Genomic DNA, 24,217 nt, shown 5'->3' with positions numbered 1-24,217 from the left:
AGAGCCTGAGTCGAGGACAGAGCCTGCTATTGCCCCAGAGCCCAGTGTGAGTCTGAGCCGTCAACTCCATCGCCATGGGACTTTTGGTGGAGTTCGAGGGTTCAGAGGAAAACTCTGCCCACCATCCCACCATTGAGGGTGAGCTGTTACTGACCTCTGCTAGTTGTTTTGAGGAATTATGGACATTTTGCTGAATCTCCCTTTGCCACTGGACGAGCCCAGCTATAAGTCTTCTGTGTCTTCATTGCCGCTGGTTCTGACCACCATAAAGCCTGTTTCTTCGCACTGTGCAAGTCTGTTGTCATCAGGGATCTCACCCAGCCCCCCTCTCCCACTTCCACACCCTGATTCCGCCCGTTCGTCAGCCCCGTCTCTGCTGGTTCCCTTCAGCCCCTCAACTTCTCCTCTAACACCATTCTGTTTTGTGGATAAGCCTCAGGTCTTCCTGAAATCCCCGGCTCCACCTTAGCTCCTCCCCCTGATTGAAAAAATCAAATCATACAAAAACTTTCTGAACTAAGAGTATTTTTTATATTTTTTTGTTGGGCTTGATGTTTTTTTTAAAAAAAAAAAAAGGGCCCAGAGACTGAAAACGTTCTCATTAAAAGGTTCAAGAAAGAAAGAAAAACATTTTATTTCAAAACATTTTGTGCAGCATTTTTGTCTCCTTTATTGCATCATTATTAAAAGAACAAAACAGGCATATTACTATCTGTCAATACTAAAGTCACACAAAAAAGAAGAGGTTTAAAGAAGAATTACTTAAATTAAAATTAATAAATTGAAATCAAATTTCTAGCTAGGAGATTGTCTGTCATCTTAAAACAGTTTTTAAGCATGAATCTTGGGTGTTTTTTTTTTTCTGCACTTGTGCATAAACATTTCTAACAAATGAAATTTAAGTTATTTACCACAAAAGAGAGATTTTTCTTTTCACACATTAAACCAACATTTGACAATCTCACAACATAGTGAGTAACACTTTTGTACAGCAAATAAAAGTCAGCCAACATTCAGGAAAACATTTTGTTGTCATGTGACAAGATGATTTTAGATGCATCTTTATCATCTCAAACATTCTCCTATGAAACTTACATCATAAATAGTCAGCGCATGTTGTATACTATGAGTTTTTACACATTATGCAGAATTTTATCGAACATATTTATTTATTCATTGCAATTTTCTATATATAATTTTTGTTCAATGTAAGCATTTTCCTCCATTGCTGTTTCACTGACTATTTGATGATTTCCAGTAGATTCAAAATCAAGTCAAAATAACTTTTTCCACACATATAGAAATAATCCGATGAATAAAACAAGCAGTGCCACTACAACAAATGCAATGTAGTTTGGAGAGTTGCCTAAAAAGGAAAAATCAAAATGTATGTTCAGTTAATGAAGAACTGATATAAAACTTAAAATAATTATCATATCATTCATTTTGTAGTTAAATGACTGAACAGTAATGTATCAAATAATTAAAAAGTTGTTCCAAGAGCTATCATTAATATCTCATCAAGAATATCAGCATATTCTCATTCCTTTTCAATGAATACAGTGCTTAAGTTAAAAATAGAGTGAATGTATTTACAGTTTTTTACAATTGCCTTAAAAAAAGCCTTTACCAATACTTAAAGTAGGCCTACTTTTTCTAAACTCTTAACACAGCAACATAACTACATCACATAATTAATCAAAGTACAGCTTTCCTGTAGCTCAGTGGTTAGAGCATGGCACTAGCAATGCCAAGGTCATGGGTTCGATCCCAGGGATTGCACATACTCAGATACAAATGTATAGTATAATGCAATGTTGGATAAAAGTGTCTGCCAAATGCGTAAATGTTAAGTAGTTAATTAGTTAGTTTTCTGCCTAAGACCATATTTTGTTAATGCTGCAGTCCGTAACTTCTGCCTCTTTCTCACCAGCTCTGTTTGAAACCTGCGATTGAAGTTATTTGCGGAATTATCCTCAGTGCGGATGAATCTAATGTTTGCTGTCAATCACCACACCGGTGGATACTGTACTCCGGAATCACAGATTGTAGTCTTGGAAGTATGACCAAAATAAGAATTTTCACCGGAAAATGTCATCTGAACAAGAAAGTCTGCCACTTTTGTCCTGACCTACTGAGAACATATAGTCAATCATAGCACCCTCTTCCCCCTCTCCAACTACTCCTCTCTTCCTCGCAGTGCATAGAATTTAAATGGGTCCAGGTCACACGCTTAAGGATGGAGGAGCAAAGAAATGAGGAAGCATCCATTGGAGTATTGAGAAGCACCCAGTGAAGCATATATGAGGGAGAAGGACGAAGCCGTGGCAAATATTACACTGAAAATAAAGCTCTCAGATATAAGTATCTTTGGAAAATGATGCGATAGTTTTAGTTGTATAAAACGCCATTATTTCACAATAGTTTTTTTATCGGCATTAAGAAAATCTGTAATGGAAAACTGGCTAGCTAGTGTTTTAAAAAAACATTTAAACTTGGCCCATCCTCACAGACGGGACACCACCAGAAGCTCAAGCCCTCTCCTCTGATATGATATATCAGTTGCACACGCAGTGCAATCGACTAAAGACACTACCTGTGGTAAGATGAGTGATGAGCTATTTTGCAAAGAGTGATGAGTTATTTGCGGAATTATCCTCAGTGCGGATGAATCTAATGTTTGTTGTCAATCTGAATGCCTGCACAAAATATAACAGCATTGTAATATAACGTATAAAGATTACAGGCTTCAGTTATAAACATTAAAAAGCAAAACACACCTAAAGCACATTCTTTGTTTTTCATTTTAGAAGTAGATTTTAAAACCTTGCTGTATTTTTATGTAGCTAATTAAGAAAACGTACAATGCCATCTTGTAAACACGACTTTCCAAATCGTAAAATATGAAAAACACCACCACACACTTCTAGACTGAGAGGCATTATTTTTGTATGAGTCTATAACCCCCATCCCTGTGCACTTACAATGGAAAAAAAAAAAAAAATGCATAGTTACCTTGTTTAGACAGTTTAACATGTCTGATGTCAGTGCCAACAGAATTGTTTGCAATGCAGGACAGATCCTCTGGTGTTGAATCTGTTATAGTGAGAGTTTCACTATAAACTGGATTATTTGTGCCGAGATTCCAGCTGATTGTTGGTTTTGGGTTTCCTTCGGCTTCACAAACAATCACCACTCGATATCCTTGAAGCATAGACACTGTGGAGGGCAGTTTGGTCTCAGTGATGATCGGTTTATCTAGAGGAAGGAGTAAAAACAGTTTAAGATGTTTTGTGTCTGCATATATACGGCATCATAAATTTCTTATGTTAATCTTAAATTTAGTTGAAAACTACATTAAAATGATCAAATTTAGAAAATTGACAAGAAAAAATTACATGTTGCATCTGATCCCTATCACCACACAACTTGACACCATATATCAACTTGTCACTGTGTCACATGGTAAGCGCTACAACCACTAAAAGTCTCCTCGATTTGGATAACAGATGCTCTTAAAGATTAATAATAGAAGCTGACAGATTTTACTTACAATGTACAGTAATGCTGAGAGGTTTTGATGTGACTTTAGGAGGAGGTTGAGGTCCTTCTGCTCCCAGATTCAGCTCTGCTTCACACCTGTACTGAACTCCATCATCAGATCTGTCTGGACGGATCATGAGTGTGGCTGTTTTATCCACTGGAGTCTTGATGGTGTCAGTGAAGGTGGTTTGATTCACCAGAGTCTCTCCTTTGTACCATTTGACAGTGAGATACTGAACAGGAGCCACATTGAGAACGTCACACTGAAGCTCATACTGGTTTCCCTCAATCATTGGTCCGATGGGATTCACAGTGCTGATGGACACACTGTCTGGAGTCTCTGTGGAGGAAGATTTACACACTCTTAGAATATTTCTTAGAATATTTTATTTCTGAGAATGAAAGATAACAATATCAATGGCAGAGAAACTCACTGTAAATAGTTATTGAGAGATATGATGCACACTGTTCACCACCTTTAGTGTTTATGAAGCAGAATGGTTTTATGTCCCATTCTCTCAGGTTTGACACTCTCCATGTGATCAGACTGACTGATAAACTCATGGGCACTGCTCCCTCACTGGCTTCCCATCCTATCCCATCATGTGGGACAGAAGTGCTACAGTTAACTGCCACAGAACTGCCGTACCTCACAACAACTCTCTGTGGGTTGAGCTGAAGAGGACATTCAGCAGCATGTGTACCTGTTAAACACATTGAGAAGATTGTGGATTTAAAACTGATGAAGATTCAACAGAGAATAGCAGCACTAAAGTATTGGATTACAAGCAGACACAGAAATAACTTCATAAGAGTCCTTAAACCTGCAAACTTACCACTGGTCCATGGGCCTGTAGAGTTTTATATTTTATAGAGTCGGGCCAATGACATTTAACTTAATAACAAGTGAAAAATGTAATGGGTTGCTGTAAAAGCCCATCTATCGTCATAAATCATGATGTGCAACAAAAAAGCTTTACTAATACAGTATCAAGACAAAATTTCAACAGAGTCCAAACTCCAACATGTCAACTGAACAGAAATGATTCCAAACTCTGGTCTTAAGACTTATTAATGCAATAGAAGAATAAAAGACAGAATTAAGTCAACATACAAACCTGTAAAAAGCACAATCTGTGAAACTGTCGAGAGATATATAAGTCCAAAGAAATGTTGAAACATATTGTATGTGCTCCGAGGAAAACAACTGATCAGAAAATGCTGTAAATAAGACTTAACCTTATCTCTTTAATTCAGACTGTAAGTGACTAAATACCCCAAGCAAGGCACTACTGATAATAAAAAGAACTAACCCAACCCAGAATATATTTTAAGAACGAGTTAAGGGATGACTGCAAAACAGAAGCAGAAATTAAACAAAGTGAACTTGAATACTTGAAAATAACTTGAAAAATTAGATTTCCATAACCAGATAACCAGAACATCTGTACATGAGACTGATGCTGTTTGGCACATGAATTCCTTTTTTTTTATTTATAGTTTGATTGAAATTTAACATTATAAGAACCAAAAATATATATATATATATTTAAAGAAAAAAAAATATTAAAAATAAACACCAACCTGTGGTAAATGCTGGATAGAACAGAACAAACCCAGAAACATCTGACTGTGATGTAAACGTTCGTTCATCATTGTTATTGAGTGGCCAGCTGTTATTATGGTGTCATCTGTGAATTTATTGATGCCACTTTTGCTCTGTCTTGAACAATGTACAATATAACATTGAAAACAGCTTTGGGCTCGAAAGGGAGTCATTAATATCAAATGGTAGGCTAAATTATTGAAATGGTTAAATGAATCAACCATATTTGTGTATGAATCTTGAATTGTACACAGACTACTGAATAATTCACTGTAGTGACTATCACTGAGTCACTGTTGCACTGACTCAGTGATACAATACAGCACACACACATAAATTAGGTATAGAGAGTTCAAGTTTAGATATAAATACAAGTATAATTCAAAATGTTTTGTTATGTTGTGATATATTACACATATTTTCAAATGCATGAATATATTTGTTAAAAGTTTTGTCGGTAAGAAATGTGTTTAATAGCCTAGTTACTAAATTGTAACTACTTGGAGGGTCCATAAGGCAACATTTAACAGCAATTAAATTCACTGCAATAAATGAGGAATTTTTGTCATAACATCATCTGTAAAATAAAGAAGTTGTCTTTCATTTCTCCAAGCGTGTTACAAATGACCCTTAGCAGTGAATAGGGTCGTTGGGATACTCACTTTCCCGTTGGAACTGGCTTGTTGACTGACTGTCTTAATATTGCTTAATATTAGTCATTTGTAGTGGTATTTCCAATCAAACCCCCAAAACATTAGAGAATAAAATGGATCTCCATTCAACTATGACCCATGCACCATCTAGCCACCCTTTGTCACGTTCATAACTGTAAAATTACTTCCTCGAATTGGCCAATCACAATGCCTTGTGGGAGGCTGCTGCTTTAAGGTGTTGCTCACTTTTAGCATTCAGTCAGTGATCTAAGTCCTTGTCTGTGTTGTTTATTTAGCATTACTGACTGAATGAAGCTTACATTACTCTTTTAATCATGCTATACTTAACAAATAAATTGCATTCAGCTGGGTCATTCTTTACTTGTGGTGAAAAATGGTGTTCCCCTACATTTCAACAGTTTAAATGAACTTTAAATACCAATAAATCATAAAATGTTTGCATATTTATTTACTGTTGGGTGATTTTTTTTTATTTTTTTTTAAATGCAGATTTAATCAAGTTTGGGAGATTCAATTTGTAACAAAATCTGCATCAAAGAGGTATCCTGGGATGTAACTGCAAAAATTTTACATTTTTAAATTAAATTGTTTAGGAGGGAATTGTATTTGTTCTACTTTCTGTGTGTAAAGTTCACTGCAGGTGATGAGTTGATCATTTCTTATGAATTTTCATAAATCTTGCTAAGTTTCTGACAATTTTGTGTCACACATTTTTAGAGTCTGTGGTGCAGATATTATATCTAAATTTTGATCAATACAGTCTTAATAATATTTCTGAAATGTCCCCTGATGTTGAAGCCATCACGATAGCAGCCTCCATTTTAGATTTGTGCTAATTTGTCTGTGGTGTTACTGTCTTTCATGGTGACACCACAGAATCCGTTGTATACAAACAGAAAATATACAACCAGAAATGTTCTGCTTTTTTTATTAAAGGGCTTTAAACGATACCAGACAAGGAATAAGGGTCTTATCTAGAGAAACGATCTGTGATTTTCGAAAAAAAAAAAAATAAATGTATATGTTTTAACAATAAATGCTCATCTTGAACTAGCTCTTAAAGTTTGAACTAAATGTTATATACCATATGCTTGTGCAAGTATATAACAATTAGTTCAAACTTTGACCTGTGGAGGGCAGTAATACACTTAGCAGTGTCTACACAGCCGGAATTTTAATATAGAAGAAGAAGAAGAGAGCTAGTTCAAGATGAGCATATAGAGTGCCCCATGGATGATGTGTTTTTTTAGGCAAAACCCGGAAGCGAGTTAGCATTTTAGGACTTCCGGTTCCAACGGCGCAAAGTCAATGGGTTTTTTGAATGGGTTTTTGCTAAATCGCCTGAAATAAGGTCTGTGGTTAACAAAGCCTCTAAATACTTTCACGTTTTGATCTATGACATAAAACACACCAGTTATAACCCACTTGTGATTTTTTTAACTTTGACTGCGTCTTCAAATCGGCGGTTGCTAACAAATTGCTAAAAGGGACTACTTCCTTTGGCGGGGACTTTCATCGTTAAAAACGGGACATTTGGACAGCATTTCTCATGAAAAAGTGGATAAGTATTCATACACAGCGCAGATCATAATCAGTGAGCATGTTTTTAAATAGAGTTGTTTTCTAAATAAAGTTTGAGGACGCTTGGTGGGGACAACGTTGATCCGCGACCATGGTGTGCTGTAGTCCGTTTATAGCCTACTGTTAGCCTTTTATATCTGACGACTTTATTTAGCCTTCAAAATCTATAAATGTTGAGTTAACTTGTAAAGATTATCTTGATAGACAAAACGTGTAAGTGTCATAACCCTTTGTTAAACACAGAGCTTATTTTCTGCGATTTTCCAAAAGTCTATGGGAAAAATGCTTCAGTCGAGGGAACCCGTGCGCTGCTAACTTCCGGGTTGGCCTACAAAAACGCGTCATCCCTGGGGCACTCTATTTTTAAAACATATACAATTTTTTTTTTTTTTTTGAAAATGACCGATCGTTTCTCTAGATAAGACCCTTATTCCTCGTCTGGTATCATTTAAAGCCGTTTAAATGATACCAGAAGCTGCACTGAAACTGTAATTTTGAACTTCAACCATTTGGGCTCCATTGAAGTCCACTATAAGGAGAATAATCCTGGAATGTTTTCATCAAAAACCTTAATTTCTTTTCGACTGAAGAAAGAAAGACATGAACATCTTTGATGACATGGGGGTGAGTAAATTATTAGGAAAATTTTAATTTGAAAGTGAACTAATCCTTTAACATTTTAGGTACCAAAGACGATTTTTCATAAAATATTTGATCACCTTACCCACGACTGACCAATCAGAATCAAGTACACTGTTGCAAAATTATTTGAGCGAAACCTCACCATTTGCAATGTGAATTATTTACTTTCTTATGCCATTAATACATTCAAGTGCCAGCTCCTGTAAAATGAAACAGAGTAAACGGGGACAACACTTACCTACTTAAAAATCCTACTACGGCGAAGGCTTAAAGCATGAATATTAATTACGTAATGCTGACGTTGCCTAGTAACCTTGCAAGAGCGTCCACTCGTGTAAGCTACTTAATATTCATAATCTAATCCTTCGCCATAGTAAGATGAGTAAAATCACCAGCGGGATTCACACCTCCCATCTCCCATGTTTACGTCAAATCCTTCCCAGCAGCGGATGTTATTGGAAAACTGGGTCCACAAGCATCAACGTACAAGCTAGAAAGCCTCGAAAAGTTCTCAGACCTGACATTTTGAATAACGTCGTGGATACAGAAGGTAACAGCACGCTGACTGTATGATTATTGCTTTGTTATTTTGCGCGCTGGCAGCGTATCTGCAGCCGTAGGCCTGTTCATCATTCACGAGTAACGTTAGCTATCAGTCGACAATGGATTTTAATCCATAACGATGTTTATTGGTCTATGAAAGTTGTTAGGTTTCGCTTGGTTTTCTAACGGGTGGCGTTACATGTGTCGTGCTTTCACACGTTATTATGTTAAAATGACTAAATGACAGTGAGATATGTCAGCTAGCCAGGCTTGTTGATGATGTACTGCGATGAATGAGGGTTGCATGTATTGCAATAGTGCGAGTCACTCTACACTTGTGTGCTATTTTTGTCAGGGGCTTATTTTTAGCCAGAAAAAAGTAACTACCGCTTTCCTTTCATTGATGATGAGGCCAGTAACTAATGACACTAATGGCTATTTGCAGTACTGTCGTTCTGTGTACGGGTAAATGGCAGTAAAAGTTGAATAACAGTGAAGATATGAAGGCTAGGGCAGTCTTATGTAATCAGAGCCAGCGGCGATGGACGCAGTTTGGATAATCGCTGATCTCTAAGCGCAGCATCTACTCCAGAAAACACCAGAACAAACACACCAACTCCTGTGCTGGACAGTCATTTGAGTGCGTTCAAAAAACAACAACAACAACAACAGTAGCTTATCTTCTCAATATTATAGTTGGTAGAATGCCTTTTGATTCCATGCAACATAACAAATGAATACGTATATATAACTATAGCAAACGCATAAAAGTTGTTAGAACTCTTGTTTTGCACAAAACAAATGGTTTTCCAGCTCACAGGGAAGGTTCTCAAAACTTTGACTAATATTCTCTCAATGTTCTGTACAAACGTTCTCCAAGTAACTGTTCAAAGTTATCTAGTCTGTAATAATGTTCACAAAAAAGTCGTTTTTGTCTGAAACGTTTAGTTTGTCTAACATTTTTTAATGTTACTACTTGTTTCAGAATGTTGAGAACTTTGAAAAGTGACACATCCCTATAATGTTTGCAAAATTACAAAATGGAATGTTCCCTTAATGTTCATTTAACCAAGAAAAAACGATAAAACATTTTAAAAATGTTTTGAACATTCAGAAAACATTCAGAAATAACGTTTTCATAACTTAATGGAAACATTAAAGGATTAATTCACTTTCAAATGAAAAATTACCTCAAGCTTTACTCACCATCAACCCATCCTAGGTGTGTATGACTTTCTTCTTTCTGATGAACACAATCGGAGATATATTAATAAATGTCCTGACGCATCTGAGATTTATAATGGCAGTGAGAGGGAATATGGATATTGATGAATATGGATATCTTCTTTCACACAAACGCATTGCTTTGCTTCAGAAGGCCTTTATTAACCCTCCGGAGCCATGTGGAATATGTTTATGATTGATGGATGTGGATGGAGACACTTTCTTCTGTTCATACTCGTTGATCTCGCTCACTGCCATTATAAAGCTCGGATGCATCAGGATATTTATTAACATATTTCTGATTGTGTTCATCAGAAAGAAGAAAGTCATACACACCTAGGATGGCTTGCAGAACACAAGATCCAGGGGGTGGGGTTATATCTAGATACTTATGCCTAAACCTACCCGTCTCCACCCCCTGGGTCTAAACCTACCCGTCTCCACCCCTGGGTCTAAACCTACCCATCTCCACCACCTGGATCTGGATTCAACTCCTCCCATTTTACATATCCCAAAACCTACCCGTCTCCACCCCTGGGTCTAAACCTACCCATCTCCACCACCTGGATCTGGATTCAACTCCTCCCATTTTACATATCCCAAAACCTACCCGTCTCCACCCCTGGGTCTAAACCTACCCATCTCCACCCCCTGGGTCTAAACCTACGCATCTCCACCCCCTGGGTCTAAACCTACCCATCTCCACCCCCTGGGTCTAAACCTACCCATCTCCACCCCCTGGGTCTAAACCTACCCATCTCCACCCCCTGGGTCTAAACCTACCCGTCTCCACCCCCTGGGTCTAAACCTACCCATCTCCACCCCCTGGGTCTAAACCTACGCATCTCCACCCCCTGGGTCTAAACCTACCCATCTCCACCCCCTGGGTCTAAACCTACCCATCTCCACCCCCTGGGTCTAAACCTACCCATCTCCACCACCTGGATCTGGATTCAACTCCTCCCATTTTACATATCCCAAAACCTACCCGTCTCCACCCCTGGGTCTAAACCTACCAATCTCCACCACCTGGATCTGGATTCAACTCCTCCCATTTTACATATCCCAAAACCTACCCGTCTCCACCCCTGGGTCTAAACCTACCAATCTCCACCCCCTGGATCTGGATTCAACTCCTCCCATTTTACATATCCCAAAACCTACCCGTCTCCACCCCTGGGTCTAAACCTACCCGTCTCCACCCCCTGGGTCTAAACCTACCCATCTCCACCACCTGGATCTGGATTCAACTCCTCCCATTTTACATATCCCAAAACCTACCCGTCTCCACCCCCTGGGTCTAAACCTACCCGTCTCCACCCCTGGGTCTAAACCTACCCATCTCCACCACCTGGATCTGGATTCAACTCCTCCCATTTTACATATCCCAAAACCTACCCGTCTCCACCCCCTGGGTCTAAACCTACCCAACTCCGCCCCCTGGATCTCGAGTGTTCTGCAGTGAGGGGCTACTGGTAAAGCTTGGGCTAATTTTCATTTGAAAGTGAACTAATCCTTTAACCAAATGTCCTTAGAACATGTTTTGTTGGGTCACTGTTTATCTGCTGTACAAGATCAGCCTATCCAGCCTATTGCCTTATTAAAAAAACATCTATTACATTAAGTGATAATATTTCAAAGCAATTTACGTCATTTTGACAGACAATAAATATTGTATTTACCTGTTTTAGAAACATACCAGTAAACACTGCTAATAGGGATTAGAAGTGAAAAAGGGAGACAATTAAATTTTAAAGCATCCAGGTGAAAACAAACTTGGAAAGAGACGTGAGTCTTTGGGGGGAATATGAGAGATTCTTAGGCATTCCAGTGAATTATTCATGGCATATATCATACACCGATCAGGCTTAACATTATGACCACTGATAGGTGGAGTGAATAACACTGATTTTCTCTTCATCACAGCACCTGTTAGTGGGTGGGATATATTAGGCAGCAAGTGAACATTTTGTTCTCAAAGTTGATGTGTTAGAAGCAGGAAAAATGGGAAAGCGTAAGGATTTGAGCGATTTTGACAAGGACCAAATTGTGATGGCTAGATGACTGGATCAGAGCATCTCCAAACTTGCAGCTCTTGTGGGGTGTTCCCGGTCTGCAGTGGTCAGTGTCTATTAAAAGTGGTCCAAGGAAGGAACAGTGGTGAACCGGCGACAGGGTCATGGGCGGCCAAGACTCATTGATGCACGTGGGGAGCGAAGGGTGGCCCGTGTGGTCCGAACCAACAGACAAGCTACTGTAGCTCAAATTGCTGAAGAAGTTAATGCTGGTTCTGATAGAAAGGTGTCAGAATACACAGTGCATCACAGTTTGTTGCGTATGGGGCTGAATAGCTGCAGACCAGTCAGGGTGCCCATGCTGACTCCTGTCCATCGCCGAAAGCACCAACAGTGGGCATGTGAGCATCAGAACTGGACCACGGAGCAATGGAAGAAGCTGGCCTGGACTGATGAATCACGTTTTCTTTTACATCACGTGGATGGCTGGGTGCGTCGTTTACCTGGAGAACACATGGCACCAGGATGCACTATGGGAAGAAGGCAAGCCGGCGGAGGCAGTGTGATGCTTTGGGCAATGTTCTGCTGGGAAACCTTTAGTCCTGCCATCCATGTGGATGTTACTTTGACAAGTACCACCTACCTAAGCAATGTTGCAGACCATGTACACCCTTTTATGGAAACGGTATTCCCTGGTGGCTGTGGCCTCTTTCAACAGGATAATGCTCCTGCCTTAAAGCAAAAATGGTTCAGGAATGGTTTGAGGAGCACAACAATGAGTTTGAGGTGTTGACTTGGCCTTCAAATTCCCCAGATCTCAATCCAATCGAGCATTTGTGGGATGTGCTGAACAAACAAGTCCATTGAGACCCCGCCTCACAACTTACAGGACTTAAAGGATCTGCTGCTAACATCTTGGTGCAGATACCACAGCACACCTTCAGGGGTCTAGTGGAGTCCATGCCTCGACGGGTCAGGGCTGTTTTGGCAGCAAAAGGGGACCAATACAATATTAGGAAGGTGGTCATGATGTTATGCCTGATCACTGTGTATTTTGATTTGGGAGAGCAGACCACAAACGTACAGTATTTGTTGTCTTTTTTCATGCGTTACAGCGGAAAGAAAAAGAGAAGAGAAAATAATCCAGAGGAAAAGAATGCAGCAACTAAAAAGAGCTCTTGCCATAGATATTCTTGCTATACCATGTCACATTAAAATACCTGAAAATAAAACTTGAAGGAAATTTTACAGCTCATTGAGACAAACTGCTGCATAAGTATTATAGCACAACATTATGATTTGAAATTATTTGTTTCCACCTCTTTAAGTGGAACTTCCCCAAACTGAAAGTGCCTTTCATAATCTAAAAAGAAGTAGGCTTGCTAGGAAAAAGGTGGATAGGTAGCGTTATGCAATGCTGTAAATGATACTGTATAAGCTGTGTTAAGTGTGAAATAAATATTCAGATATGCCATGTTAATGTTTTAGGATGTTGCACATCTACTGTTTTATATGGAATCTTTTTTGAAGTTGAAGTTTAAATGCCCTAATGACACGGCGGCAGTGCATTAGATATGTTGACACATGGTTATATGGAGAAGCATTCTGTGTAATTCATTTCCATTATCCTAAGTAATACGGGATGTGAACTGGGCAACGAGTTACTCTGACTACATAAGCCAAAAGACAGGCTCACTCAATATTTATACGCTCCACATTTAGTAGTAGTCACATGCCTTTATTTGTGCATTTCCTCCTTCATCCCTATTGGCTGGTGGTAATCATCCCAAGAAAATGCAAATAAGATAATCTGTTTACCAGCTGAGTCTCGAAGGGGGCCACTTTAAAAGGGGCATGTTGACTATCTGATTATAAATATTTGACGAGGAGCCATTATAAAGTCACATGTGCAGTTATGCCACTGACTTGAAAGATCAAAACTGGGGACATGGTCTTTCTTGTTTTGGTATTCAAATGAGGTGCGTTTTCTCTCATGATCTCATTTGCATTTATTTCCCTTAAACTTCTACAATTTTCATTTTTTTTAATGAAAGGACACATTTCACACAAGGACACAATGTTAGTCTCTTGACCAGCATATGTGAGGTTACTGTAGAATACTGTGCTACTGTCTACTGTCAATATTGTTGCTTTATCCTCTTAAAGGCCAAAACTGTCTACTTAAGCCAAGAGACTGCACTTATTGCATAATATTGTGCTGTATTGTAGTTACTTTTTTTATTTTTCTGTTTTTTTTTTTAAGTGTAGATTTCTTAGTTATTATGGTGTTTGGTACAAGAATAGGCTTGGTCAGTTGAACTAACTAATGTTTAACTGACAGGTAGGATTATTCAGGGATATATTATGAAAATTATACGGTATACGCTTCCATTCAAAAGTTTGGGATAGGTACGATTTTTAAAAAAAATGTTTTTGAAAGAAGTCTCATGCTCTCTATGCTCGTTAAGGCTGTATTTATTTGATCAAAAATACAATAAAAACTATAAAATATATAGATATCTATAAAATAATATATTAATATCTGTAAAATAAAAAAAAAATCAGAAATATGATTATAATTTAAAGCAATTGTGTTCCATTTTAATATTATGTTTAAATGTACAAACTTGATTCCAAAAAAGTTGGGTCACTGTACAAATTGTGAATAAAAAAGGAATGCAATAATTTACAAATCTCATAAACTTATATTTTATTCACAATAGAATATAGATAACAAATCAAATGTTGAAAGTGAGACATTTTGAAATATCATGCCAAATATTGGCTCATTTTGGATTTCATGAGAGCTACACATTCCAAAAAAGTTGGGACAGGTAGCAATAAGAGGCCGGAAAAGTTAAATGTACATATAAGGAACGGCTGGAGGACCAATTTGCAACTTATTAGGTCAATTGGCAACATGATTGGGTATAAAAAGAGCCTCTCAGAGTGGCAGTGTCTCTCAGAAGTCAAGATGGGCAGAGGATCACCAATTCCCCCAATGCTGCAGCGAAAAATAGTGGAGCAATAGCAGAAAGTAGCTTCTCAGAGAAAAATTGCAAGTTTGAAGTTAATCATCCTCCTACCATTTCATAATATTTATCTATTTTGGGCCCTAATTTGGAGAGCTTGTGAAGCTTTGTGCTGTGCTGCTTCTATTTATCAAGCAGTAAAAAAATGTGGATGAGGATGAGAGTCCGAAGCAAGGACTGGTGGAAAGTTGACCTGCACCACAGACGATGAGTGGAAGGAGAATTTAAAATATGATGAGTCATGACACTTCAACAACAACAGCTCCTTCCATGCATCAAATCGACATGTCCTGTTGAACAGATTAAAAAAGGTTTAAACCACCCCTCTCAAACAGAATAAAATTGAAATAGTATTTAACCGATTTAATGCGACTGATGGGGTTACATGTAGTCTCGCGTAGCCAGAGCTTCAGACTGACGGCAGAAGGTCTGGACTCTAACACAGCTTTCATTGGCCAGGGACCACCCAAGAGGACATTTGACTGACATGTAACGCAACCAATCACAGTTCGTTTAGTTCCGCATCAGCTCTTTAGGGGTGTGAAAATGTAAAGTTGATGTCCCTCCAATAACAAACCGGCATGCGTTTAATAAATTATTCATTCAAGAACGTTGTGCAAGTTTACTGCAACAATGGAGCCACAAACTTTACAGACTTTTGAAAATCTGTAGAGTTTAGTTGATCCTGGTTAGCGCTCAGTGTCACAGTTGTAAACATGATGACGGCGTTCTTCTTCCACAAGGGGGTTTGGCATCACGGCATTTGTTTCCAGGCGAACCGTTTGAGAACATGACACACACATGTCTCCCGGACATCCTGTAGAATTCAACAACCAGATGACGACTTTGAAACTCCCGAAGTGTTTCCAGATAAGTGTGCCATATGCATCAGACGTTCAACCAACTGTCGGTGTGCGTGACGTCTGAGACTGAGACTAGGTTACAATTGACTTTTTTTTTTTTTTTGACTGTCCTACTAGTCTGACAACAACCAGATTATTAGTGTCCATGTAAACACATCTTGACTTGCAGAACGATGTTGTATCTTGTAACCTGTAGAATTAGGATACAGGTCCATATCACTGAGGCACATGGCCTGACCTACTGAACTTTATTAGTCCAAAGTGCAAAGAAAATCCTTGTTCATAAGGTTAGATAATTCTTGATTATGGATATGTTGTTTTTATTTGTGGGCTCAGGGGAATGTTGAGGCAGTGAGCATCTGCAAATCGATGATAATTGGATGTGAAATGCAGCAACAGTAGTCAGGGATGGCCTGATCACAGTACACTGTGTGCTTATTGAACCATGCGGCCTGTCTGTGTTCACCCCAGAAGCTCCCTTCTCTGGTCTTCTTTCCAGGGAACCAACATGTCCAGTGACCCCCCTCCTCCTTACCCAGGGGGCCCCAATGCCCCACTTCTTGAGGAAAAAAATGGACAACCTCCAGTTTCTGGTAAATACCTCAATATTTTTCTCTTAAGACATTTTAAATGAACCCTTACAACCTTTTAACAGGCCACTACAATTTCATGGAACTAGATTTTTTTCCTTTTATGTTTCACTTAAGTACAGCAACATATGTTAAGTGTTGTAATAATAATGATAGTAATAATAACAGTAATAACATTTATTGTTATTAACATCAATTTTGGCGTAGAGCCGGAAAGACTATATGAATATAATTTATGAATATATAGTAAAATGTCTTGTAGAAACCAGAACATTTTTGATTTACAGTGGAATCATAAAGTCTGCACTCAATTCTGCAATATATCTAGATCATTAATCAATTTCTTGACCATTTAAACTTTAGACTCATCAGGTTTTATACAAACTTGTGGAGTTAATGGAGCTTGAGAGGTGCTGTCATTGAAAAATGAACGTGGATTTAAGAATGTCTTAGTCCCACATTTGCTTCAAAGGAGCTTTTCACTCAAATTTCTGATATAGCAATTTGTAAGGAAGAATGTTGTATTGAATCTAATAGATGCAAAATGAGTATTATTAATTAATGCAAATTAATAGTTATATCACGAGTGGTCTCAGATGTTTGGACACCATTGCATGTTATTGCAATTATTAATGGAGAGGAGCAAGTCTAGCAGGTGGGATACAGGAATTCTGTCTTTACTTAACATAAAACTGTTTCCCTCCGCAGCCACTGCTCCAGTAATGACTGGACCTCCACAAGGACAGCCGCTGCCACCAGATTATGGACCTCCACCATATGAAGCTACACCTGGCTTTGTTCCTCCGCACGTCCCAGGCGAAGGTCCCATGCCTAAGCCTATGCATATGCCCATGCCTCATTGTCACGGTGGGTGTGCCAACCAAACTCACACACTAATGCATCAGCAGCCATTCACAAATCATCAGCATTTCAGAGAGAAAAGCTAGCAATAATGTGAAATCAAGTTTCCAGCAACAAGTAATTTTATGTTTATAATGAAACAGAAAGTGATGTGACAGGTCTATGAGCATGAATACACAGAACCTTGTTACAATGTAATAATACATTTAATTACTAAGTAATATTAGCTAACTACATAAGGTTAGGATTAGGTTCTGGTTTAGGGGTACTTGCATGTTATTACTATTAATATAGTAACTATACTGTATGTAACGTGTAATAAGGACACTGTAGAATAAGTTGTTACCAAAATCTTTCATCAGAATGTAACAACTGCCTCTGAATCAACACTTTTGTAGGTACTTCTGCCTTTCTAAAATCTTGTTAATAGTGAAAGCAGTCATTTGAAAGTTTAGTTCCCCCAGAAATGACAATTCTGTCATCATTTACTCACCTTTATGTCATTTCAAACCCGTGAGACTTTCGTCCATCCTCGAAACACAAATGAAGATCTTTTTGAGGAAATCTGAGATATTTCTGTCCCTCCTTTGACAGCTACCCAACTACCACTTTAGTGGTTCAAAAAGTTTAAAAAGAGATCGTAAAACTAATCCACATGAATCGAGTGAAATGAAGCTCAAACGTGCTGCGTAACACGAGAATGAACCTCATTTGTTCTCACACGTCAAGCAAACATGCTTGAGCTTCTGTTTACCACAACTGATGTGTGCCTTGATGAATGTTTACATGTGAATAAAAGCCTAAATTAAATCTGTTCATCATATAAAGCAATCGAGTCTCTTCAGAAAATTTGGACTAAACCACTCAATACATATTTATTCTTTTTTTTTTTTTTTATTCTCTTTTTACAATCTCTTCTTTGAAGCGTCAAATGGCTCGTTTACACCGAGTGGTACGGTTCGGTTCAGTTCAGTACAGTACGATATGGGACAGTAGACCCTGATCCGGCTTGTGTTTCCACCGCCCTTATTTGATAAGCGTGGTGTATGCCGGAAATTAGCGATCAACGGCATTCTCGCGTGAAGAAGAAAGTGACCGTAAACAACAATGGAGGACATACAGCAGTTCTGTTTGAGCAAAGGCTGAAGTCTGCAAGGAAAAACAGCAGAAAAATACACATTGTGTTGCAGTGGTATTGCGTTGTCATTCCTCTTTTAGCAAGCGCAAGTGACCATTCTTTGTCAACCAATCAACTTCCTCCAGTGAGTGTAGCTCCACCCATTTGGTAAGGGTACTATTGGTACTATTGTGCTTGGTACCCCAATGGATGGGTCCCCAAAAAGTGGTACTTTACGGCAAAAGTTGCATTCCGTACTGAACTGTACTGAACCGTAACGCTCGGTGGAAACAAGCCAAAGGTGATAGTTGTGCAGACTGTCAATGGAGGGACAGAAATCACTCAAATTTCATTCAAATATTTGTGTTTTGAAGATGAATTAAAGTATTACGGATTTGGAATAACAATAGGATGAGTAAATGATGACAGAATTTTGATTTTGGGGTGAATTAACCCTTTAATGCTGGTTAACGTTAATGAGATTTTACTGCACATTAATGAGATTTCCCTGTGGACGGGGCAGCTATGCTAGGTGCAACAGAAATAGAAACCAAGCAAACAACAAAATATCAGTCATTGGTTAGGTCAGAATCTCGGATTAACGAGTACTAGATTTCACGTTCACATTATAGACATTATAGGTGCCACTCTATTGATGCTTGAAAAACTTCTGAAGTAAAAAGATAGGTGTGTGTAAGAAAAATACTAATATTTTTATCTGTTTTAACTAGAAATCAATGCTTCCGGTCATCTGTCATACAAGCGTTCACGAGAGGGACGTTGTGAAGTATGTGCTTTTTGAAGCTTCCAAGAGAAGTGACGGTCCTTTGTGCTTCCGTGTTACTTCTCTCACAAACTTCACACACTTGTGTTTATGTCAAGCTGAACTTATGAATGTGCCTAGGAAATTTGTCCGGAAGCAGTGATTTACAGTTAAGAGTGTAAAATAGTAGTATTTTTCTTACACACACCTATCATTTTGCTTCAGCAGACTTTGATTCATCCGCTGGGGTCGTATGGGTTACGCTAACAGTCACTGTGTGTCCTTTTTCAAGCATAGGATTGTCAGCCATTCAGTGGCATTAGTGGCACTCACAAAGATGGATTATTTTCCTAAAAATCTTTGTGTTTATCTGAAGAAAGAAAGTCATATACATCAGGGGTCTGATGGTGAGTAAACGATGAGAGAATTTTCATCTTAACTTAACCTCAAAATTCATGTTCTGCAGGTGGTTACTACCTTCCCCCAGGGCACTTTCCTCATCCGATAGCGGAACACTATGGTCCGGGTCCCAGTCACTTTGCTCCAGGTCACACAGCCACAGTTCTCTCTCCTCCTGGTACCACCACCACCACCGTGACTGTTCTACAGGGAGAGATGTTTCAGTCGGCTCCAGTGCAGACGGTTTGTCCTCACTGCCAACAGCCCATCGTCACCCGCATCAGCCACGACATCGGCCTCATGAATACTCTAATCTGCATGTTCTGCTTCATTGTTGGGTAAGTGATACAATATGATATGACCTCTCTCTCTCTGTGAAATCTTTTTCTGCATGTTTGTTGGGATGTCTTTGAGTTGGTGGACATAATTTCTATTTAAAAAACTGAAAATTTATGCTAAACTACTAAATATGGTTAACATAATGAAACTCAGCTTAAAATTTTTTAATTTGCTCCTTCAAAAACATCTACTCTACCATTCAAAAGTTGGGCATTTTTAATGTGTTTTAAAAGACGTCACACCAAGGCTGGATTTATTTGATCAAAAATACAGTGAAAAAAGTCATTTGTGACATTATTACAATTCAAAATACACTGCCCTCCAAAAGTTTGGAAACACCCCTGGCAAAGTGTGGTGTTTTGGACGATATCTGCATAAATCCTTATAATTTTTTGGTGCAAATACATTTACAGTAACTTGACATTATCATTAAACACCAGCAATAATAATTTTCATTTTGATTACATAATAATGGCAATATCAAAGTCAGACATGCCCCTTTGCCAGCTGTGATGCCTGGTTAATGGTTTAAACTTTGCCCAGGTTTGTATTGATTTTTGGGTCAGAACAACATAATAGCTTCAACAATTGATTGGCAGTTAAGTTTAGAACACAATGAACCGATTAGAACCCAGTTTAGGTCAGATATCCAGGGTTCCTACGCGGTTTGGAAAAGTATGGAAAAGTATGGAATTTGATTTGAGTTTTTTCCAGGTCTGGAAAAGTATGGAAAAAAGAAATCAGAGTATGGAAAAATATTTGTGTTTCCAGACTATTGCCTCTATTCAGTTTTCTAATTTATTATACCTGCAAACTAGTCACTTTGTAGCGAAATTAGCAGTTTTGAATCAAAATACATAATTTATGTGAATTGTTTACATCCGAAGAGTTATTTTTTCGGGGTGAGTGACTGTGTGACACAAGATTCTCATAAGAATTGCAAATGGGGTTACTATTTTTCCATAGACTGGAGTTAGTCACGATCTGTATCTGTGCTCTGTGGCGTGACAGATCGCTGTAGCGCTCGTGAACCAGCCATCTCTTTGGCTTTACTAGTTACAACACAAAATGATTGAACATCTGAAGGTATTTTGAAATATACAGTACAACTTACCAAAATCTGTCATGTCACATGCAATCGATTAATCAGCGTTTCAACCGTAGAAAGGCGTCAATAAAACAGCTTGTAAAAATGTCACATTTAGCCTACCTCAGAAAAGCCTTACAATGTCCAATAACTCATCATTTAGCTACAAAAATGAACTTTGAGAGGAGCATTTTGCTAAATATATGCTCTATAGGCTATTACATATTCATTGTATTTGTACTTAACACGTGCTTCTATATTGAATACATAAATCTGTTTTATGACAGTCACCATTTAAATGTTTAGGCCTACATAAAAAGAGTAGAAAAATAATTGTCACTTTTATTATAACGTTATAATAAAAACTTCCTTATGTGTAAGTTAGCCTATATGTAAGTAACTTACGATCAATTTAACCTAATATTATAATGACGTACCAGCTGTGGTTCCCTGTATTGTTTACAGCATTAGTTGAGAGATTTTTTTCTTTGAGGAAATTTGCCATGTACTGTACCTGATAGGCCCAAATTAATCAATACTGAATCAAAGGTAATCAAATCAAAATCAAATCGCAAGCTTCTGAATCAAAATCGCATTCGATTGTGAAATTTGTCAATGCTCAGCCCCGGTGCCAAAATGTTTTATTTTTTATTTTTTACTTGAAGCAAATGTTGTTTTTTCCATTTATTTTCTTTTCAGAGTGCACCAGAATGCTTCCTTTACATGTTAAAATCACAAAAATCTTCTCCTGGGGGAGGATGCCCCCAGACCCCCTACAACTATCTACTTTCTACATGTCACCTTTTTCACCTCTCTTCACTTTGCAAATATGTTTATAGAGTTACGAATTTCTAAAATATTACGGAAACTGCTTGTGCTACTCATACTCGTAGGCTACTCTATAAAAATACTTTGAATACTTTGAAACATTATAGGTTTCATATATTATATGTATATATGATATATGATAATATATGATACATATAATGTCGAGAACAGAGCAGATGTATAAATCACAGAAGGATCTCTATAAAGGAAATGTATCGAATTAATAGACAAATTAAATATTCACGCCTATGTAGCGAGTGGTATGGCCGGAAAGGGAAACAAACTAAGTCATGCCAACTTGTTAAACGGAATATATTAGTACTTGTAGATTTTATCCCCAACAAAAGTTACACAGGTACGTGGTTTTTAAGAAGAGAAGGGCCTAGACATGAATACTAAATACAAAACTTTATTTCAACAATCAAACACTAATTTAAAAATCACTAAAAGACTGTAGGACCCGGACTACAAACATGAAGCAGTGACATTTCCTCTCTCAAGATCCATTAATCAGTTCATGTGAGTACAGTGGTTCAATATTAATATTATAAAGCGGCGAGAATATTTTTGGTGCGCCAAAAAACATAGAAAGGGAGACCGAGGCTCACCAATGGCAGAAATCGTTTGGAAGGAGGTCTGGAAATTTGAGTATGGAAAAGTATGGAATTTTTAAATGGAAAATGTGTAGGAACCCTGGATATCTGCTAATGGTGGATATTCTGATGAATCAAATATCAAGTTTTTTCTACGTATAAACTGTTTATATAATAAAATATGTTTTCGTAGTTTGTGTTGTCCCTTATCAGTGCAAAATTATCACAAATTAAAAAAGGATTCATGCCAATATTGTCCCAAACCCCACTTTTCTAGGGCGTTTCCAAACTTTTGGAGGGCAGTGTAACTGTTTTTATATATATATATATATAAAAATTTGTTCCTGTGATGTCAAAAGCTGAATTTCCTGCATCATTACTCCAGTCTTCAGTGTCACATGATCCCTCAGAAATCATTGTAATATGATGATTTGATGCTCAAGAAACATTTATTATCATTCTAAATGTTGGAAACGGTTGTGCTGCTTAATATTTTTGTGGAAACTGTGATACCCTTTTTTCTGATGAATAGAAAAAGTTCAAAAGAACAGCAATTATTTTATGTCTATTATAATATGTCTTTACTGTCTTTTTTTGATCATTTTAATGCATCTTTACAGAATAAAAGTATTCATTTCTTTCCAATAAAATCGTATTGACCCCAAACTTTTGAATGGTACAGAAATTATAAACATGTTCATCATACAAGAGGTGTATTCAGGTCATGCATATATGAATTGCATTTTTTATTTATTTTTGAATAAATTAACACATAAAGAGCCCTGAATGATGAACTTTAAAGTACATTCTTGGGATTCCTCATAATCTTTGTCTTTGTTTTACAGTTGTGATCTAGGTTGCTGCTTGATCCCATGTATGATGGATGACCTCAAGGATGTGACACACACTTGCCCCAACTGCAAGGGCTATATTTACACATACAAGCGCATATGCTAACAGTTTATCCCATTAACGATTGCGCTGTGACCTCATTCTGGTGGGTGTTGACGACTCACTTTCTTTTCCGTCTGCTCTGTGATCATTTTGCCCCAGCTGACTGCTCGTATTTCTAGCCATTTCTCACTTTTAATTTACAGGCACCTGATGTAGTTACTGACGCCTCTAAAATGAAGCAGGGGGCATGAAGGTTCGGTACATTTTATATGCACAATGGTCAGGGTTACATTGTGTCCTCAAAGAACTGTTTTTTTTTTTTTTTAGCAGTAGAACAAAGTGTTGAGAATATGTGAAAATGCTTACCTTGAGTAGCGAAACGATATGATTTCACTACAGCGACAGTACTGTTGGATTGTAGGATTATTGTTTTATGCATTATTATTTTATTTTAACATATTAAAACAAAAGTCTTAGATGACTGGGTCTGGGACCGTTCAAGTTCTGGAGTAACGTTGTTGCTTTCACATGTGAAAAATGTCTCTATATTTGGCATTTTATGCAAATGTTATGGAAATTAGTTTCTTTCACTTTTGTTTTGTATATTTGTCGACAAGACTCATTTGAAGTCGACCTGATATGCTTATCTATGTAACATGCAGATGTGTCATTTTAGATGAAAGGTTTCTATTAACAAGGGATGTGTATGTCCATCTAAATCTCCTTTTAGAAATTTAGGGATTTAGATAACTTGGGGCTGGTGGTGTTTTAATATGCCATGCAGTTCATATTAGGGTCATATTTGTGAAATTCAACCAATATACATTTAATTTTTTTTTGAACTGTGAATCAAAACTATAGCCACGGTGCTTTTCAAACCATTATACTAGCTGTTCTGTGTCGTCAGTAAGCTGTTTGAGCCTCCTATAAACTATCATTGGCTATCCAGGTCAGTTTACCAGTCATCAATAAGGTAGGTCTGTGTTTGTCGATTAGCAAGATCAGTGTAGAATCATGTCTAAT

At 37.8% G+C, this 24,217-nt stretch overlaps 2 protein-coding genes across 2 annotated transcripts; one reads left to right on the top strand and one right to left on the bottom strand.

The window, feature by feature from the left end:
* Positions 1 to 654: 654 nt before the first annotated feature.
* On the bottom strand, positions 655 to 8,467 carry LOC137004671 (intercellular adhesion molecule 2-like). Its single transcript, XM_067365238.1, has 6 exons — positions 8,454 to 8,467; positions 5,128 to 5,216; positions 3,978 to 4,247; positions 3,554 to 3,883; positions 3,016 to 3,258; positions 655 to 1,366 (listed from the first exon to the last, which is right to left on the bottom strand). The coding sequence occupies exons 1-6, from the start codon at positions 8,465 to 8,467 to the stop codon at positions 1,275 to 1,277; spliced, it is 1,038 nt and encodes a 345-aa protein (XP_067221339.1). The 3' UTR covers positions 655 to 1,274.
* cdip1 (cell death-inducing p53 target 1) lies at positions 8,449 to 23,283 on the top strand. The gene is made up of 5 exons (XM_067382520.1): positions 8,449 to 8,596; positions 16,223 to 16,316; positions 17,022 to 17,180; positions 19,521 to 19,791; positions 23,146 to 23,283. Exons 2-5 carry the CDS (start codon positions 16,232 to 16,234, stop codon positions 23,255 to 23,257), a joined length of 627 nt encoding a protein of 208 aa, XP_067238621.1. The 5' UTR covers positions 8,449 to 8,596; positions 16,223 to 16,231; the 3' UTR covers positions 23,258 to 23,283.
* The last annotated feature ends 934 nt before the right edge of the window (positions 23,284 to 24,217 follow it).

The sequence above is a fragment of the Chanodichthys erythropterus genome, chromosome 3 (assembly GCF_024489055.1).
Source record: "Chanodichthys erythropterus isolate Z2021 chromosome 3, ASM2448905v1, whole genome shotgun sequence".
NCBI lineage: Eukaryota > Metazoa > Chordata > Actinopteri > Cypriniformes > Xenocyprididae > Chanodichthys > Chanodichthys erythropterus.
This window is presented reverse-complemented; position numbering and strand designations above follow the sequence as displayed.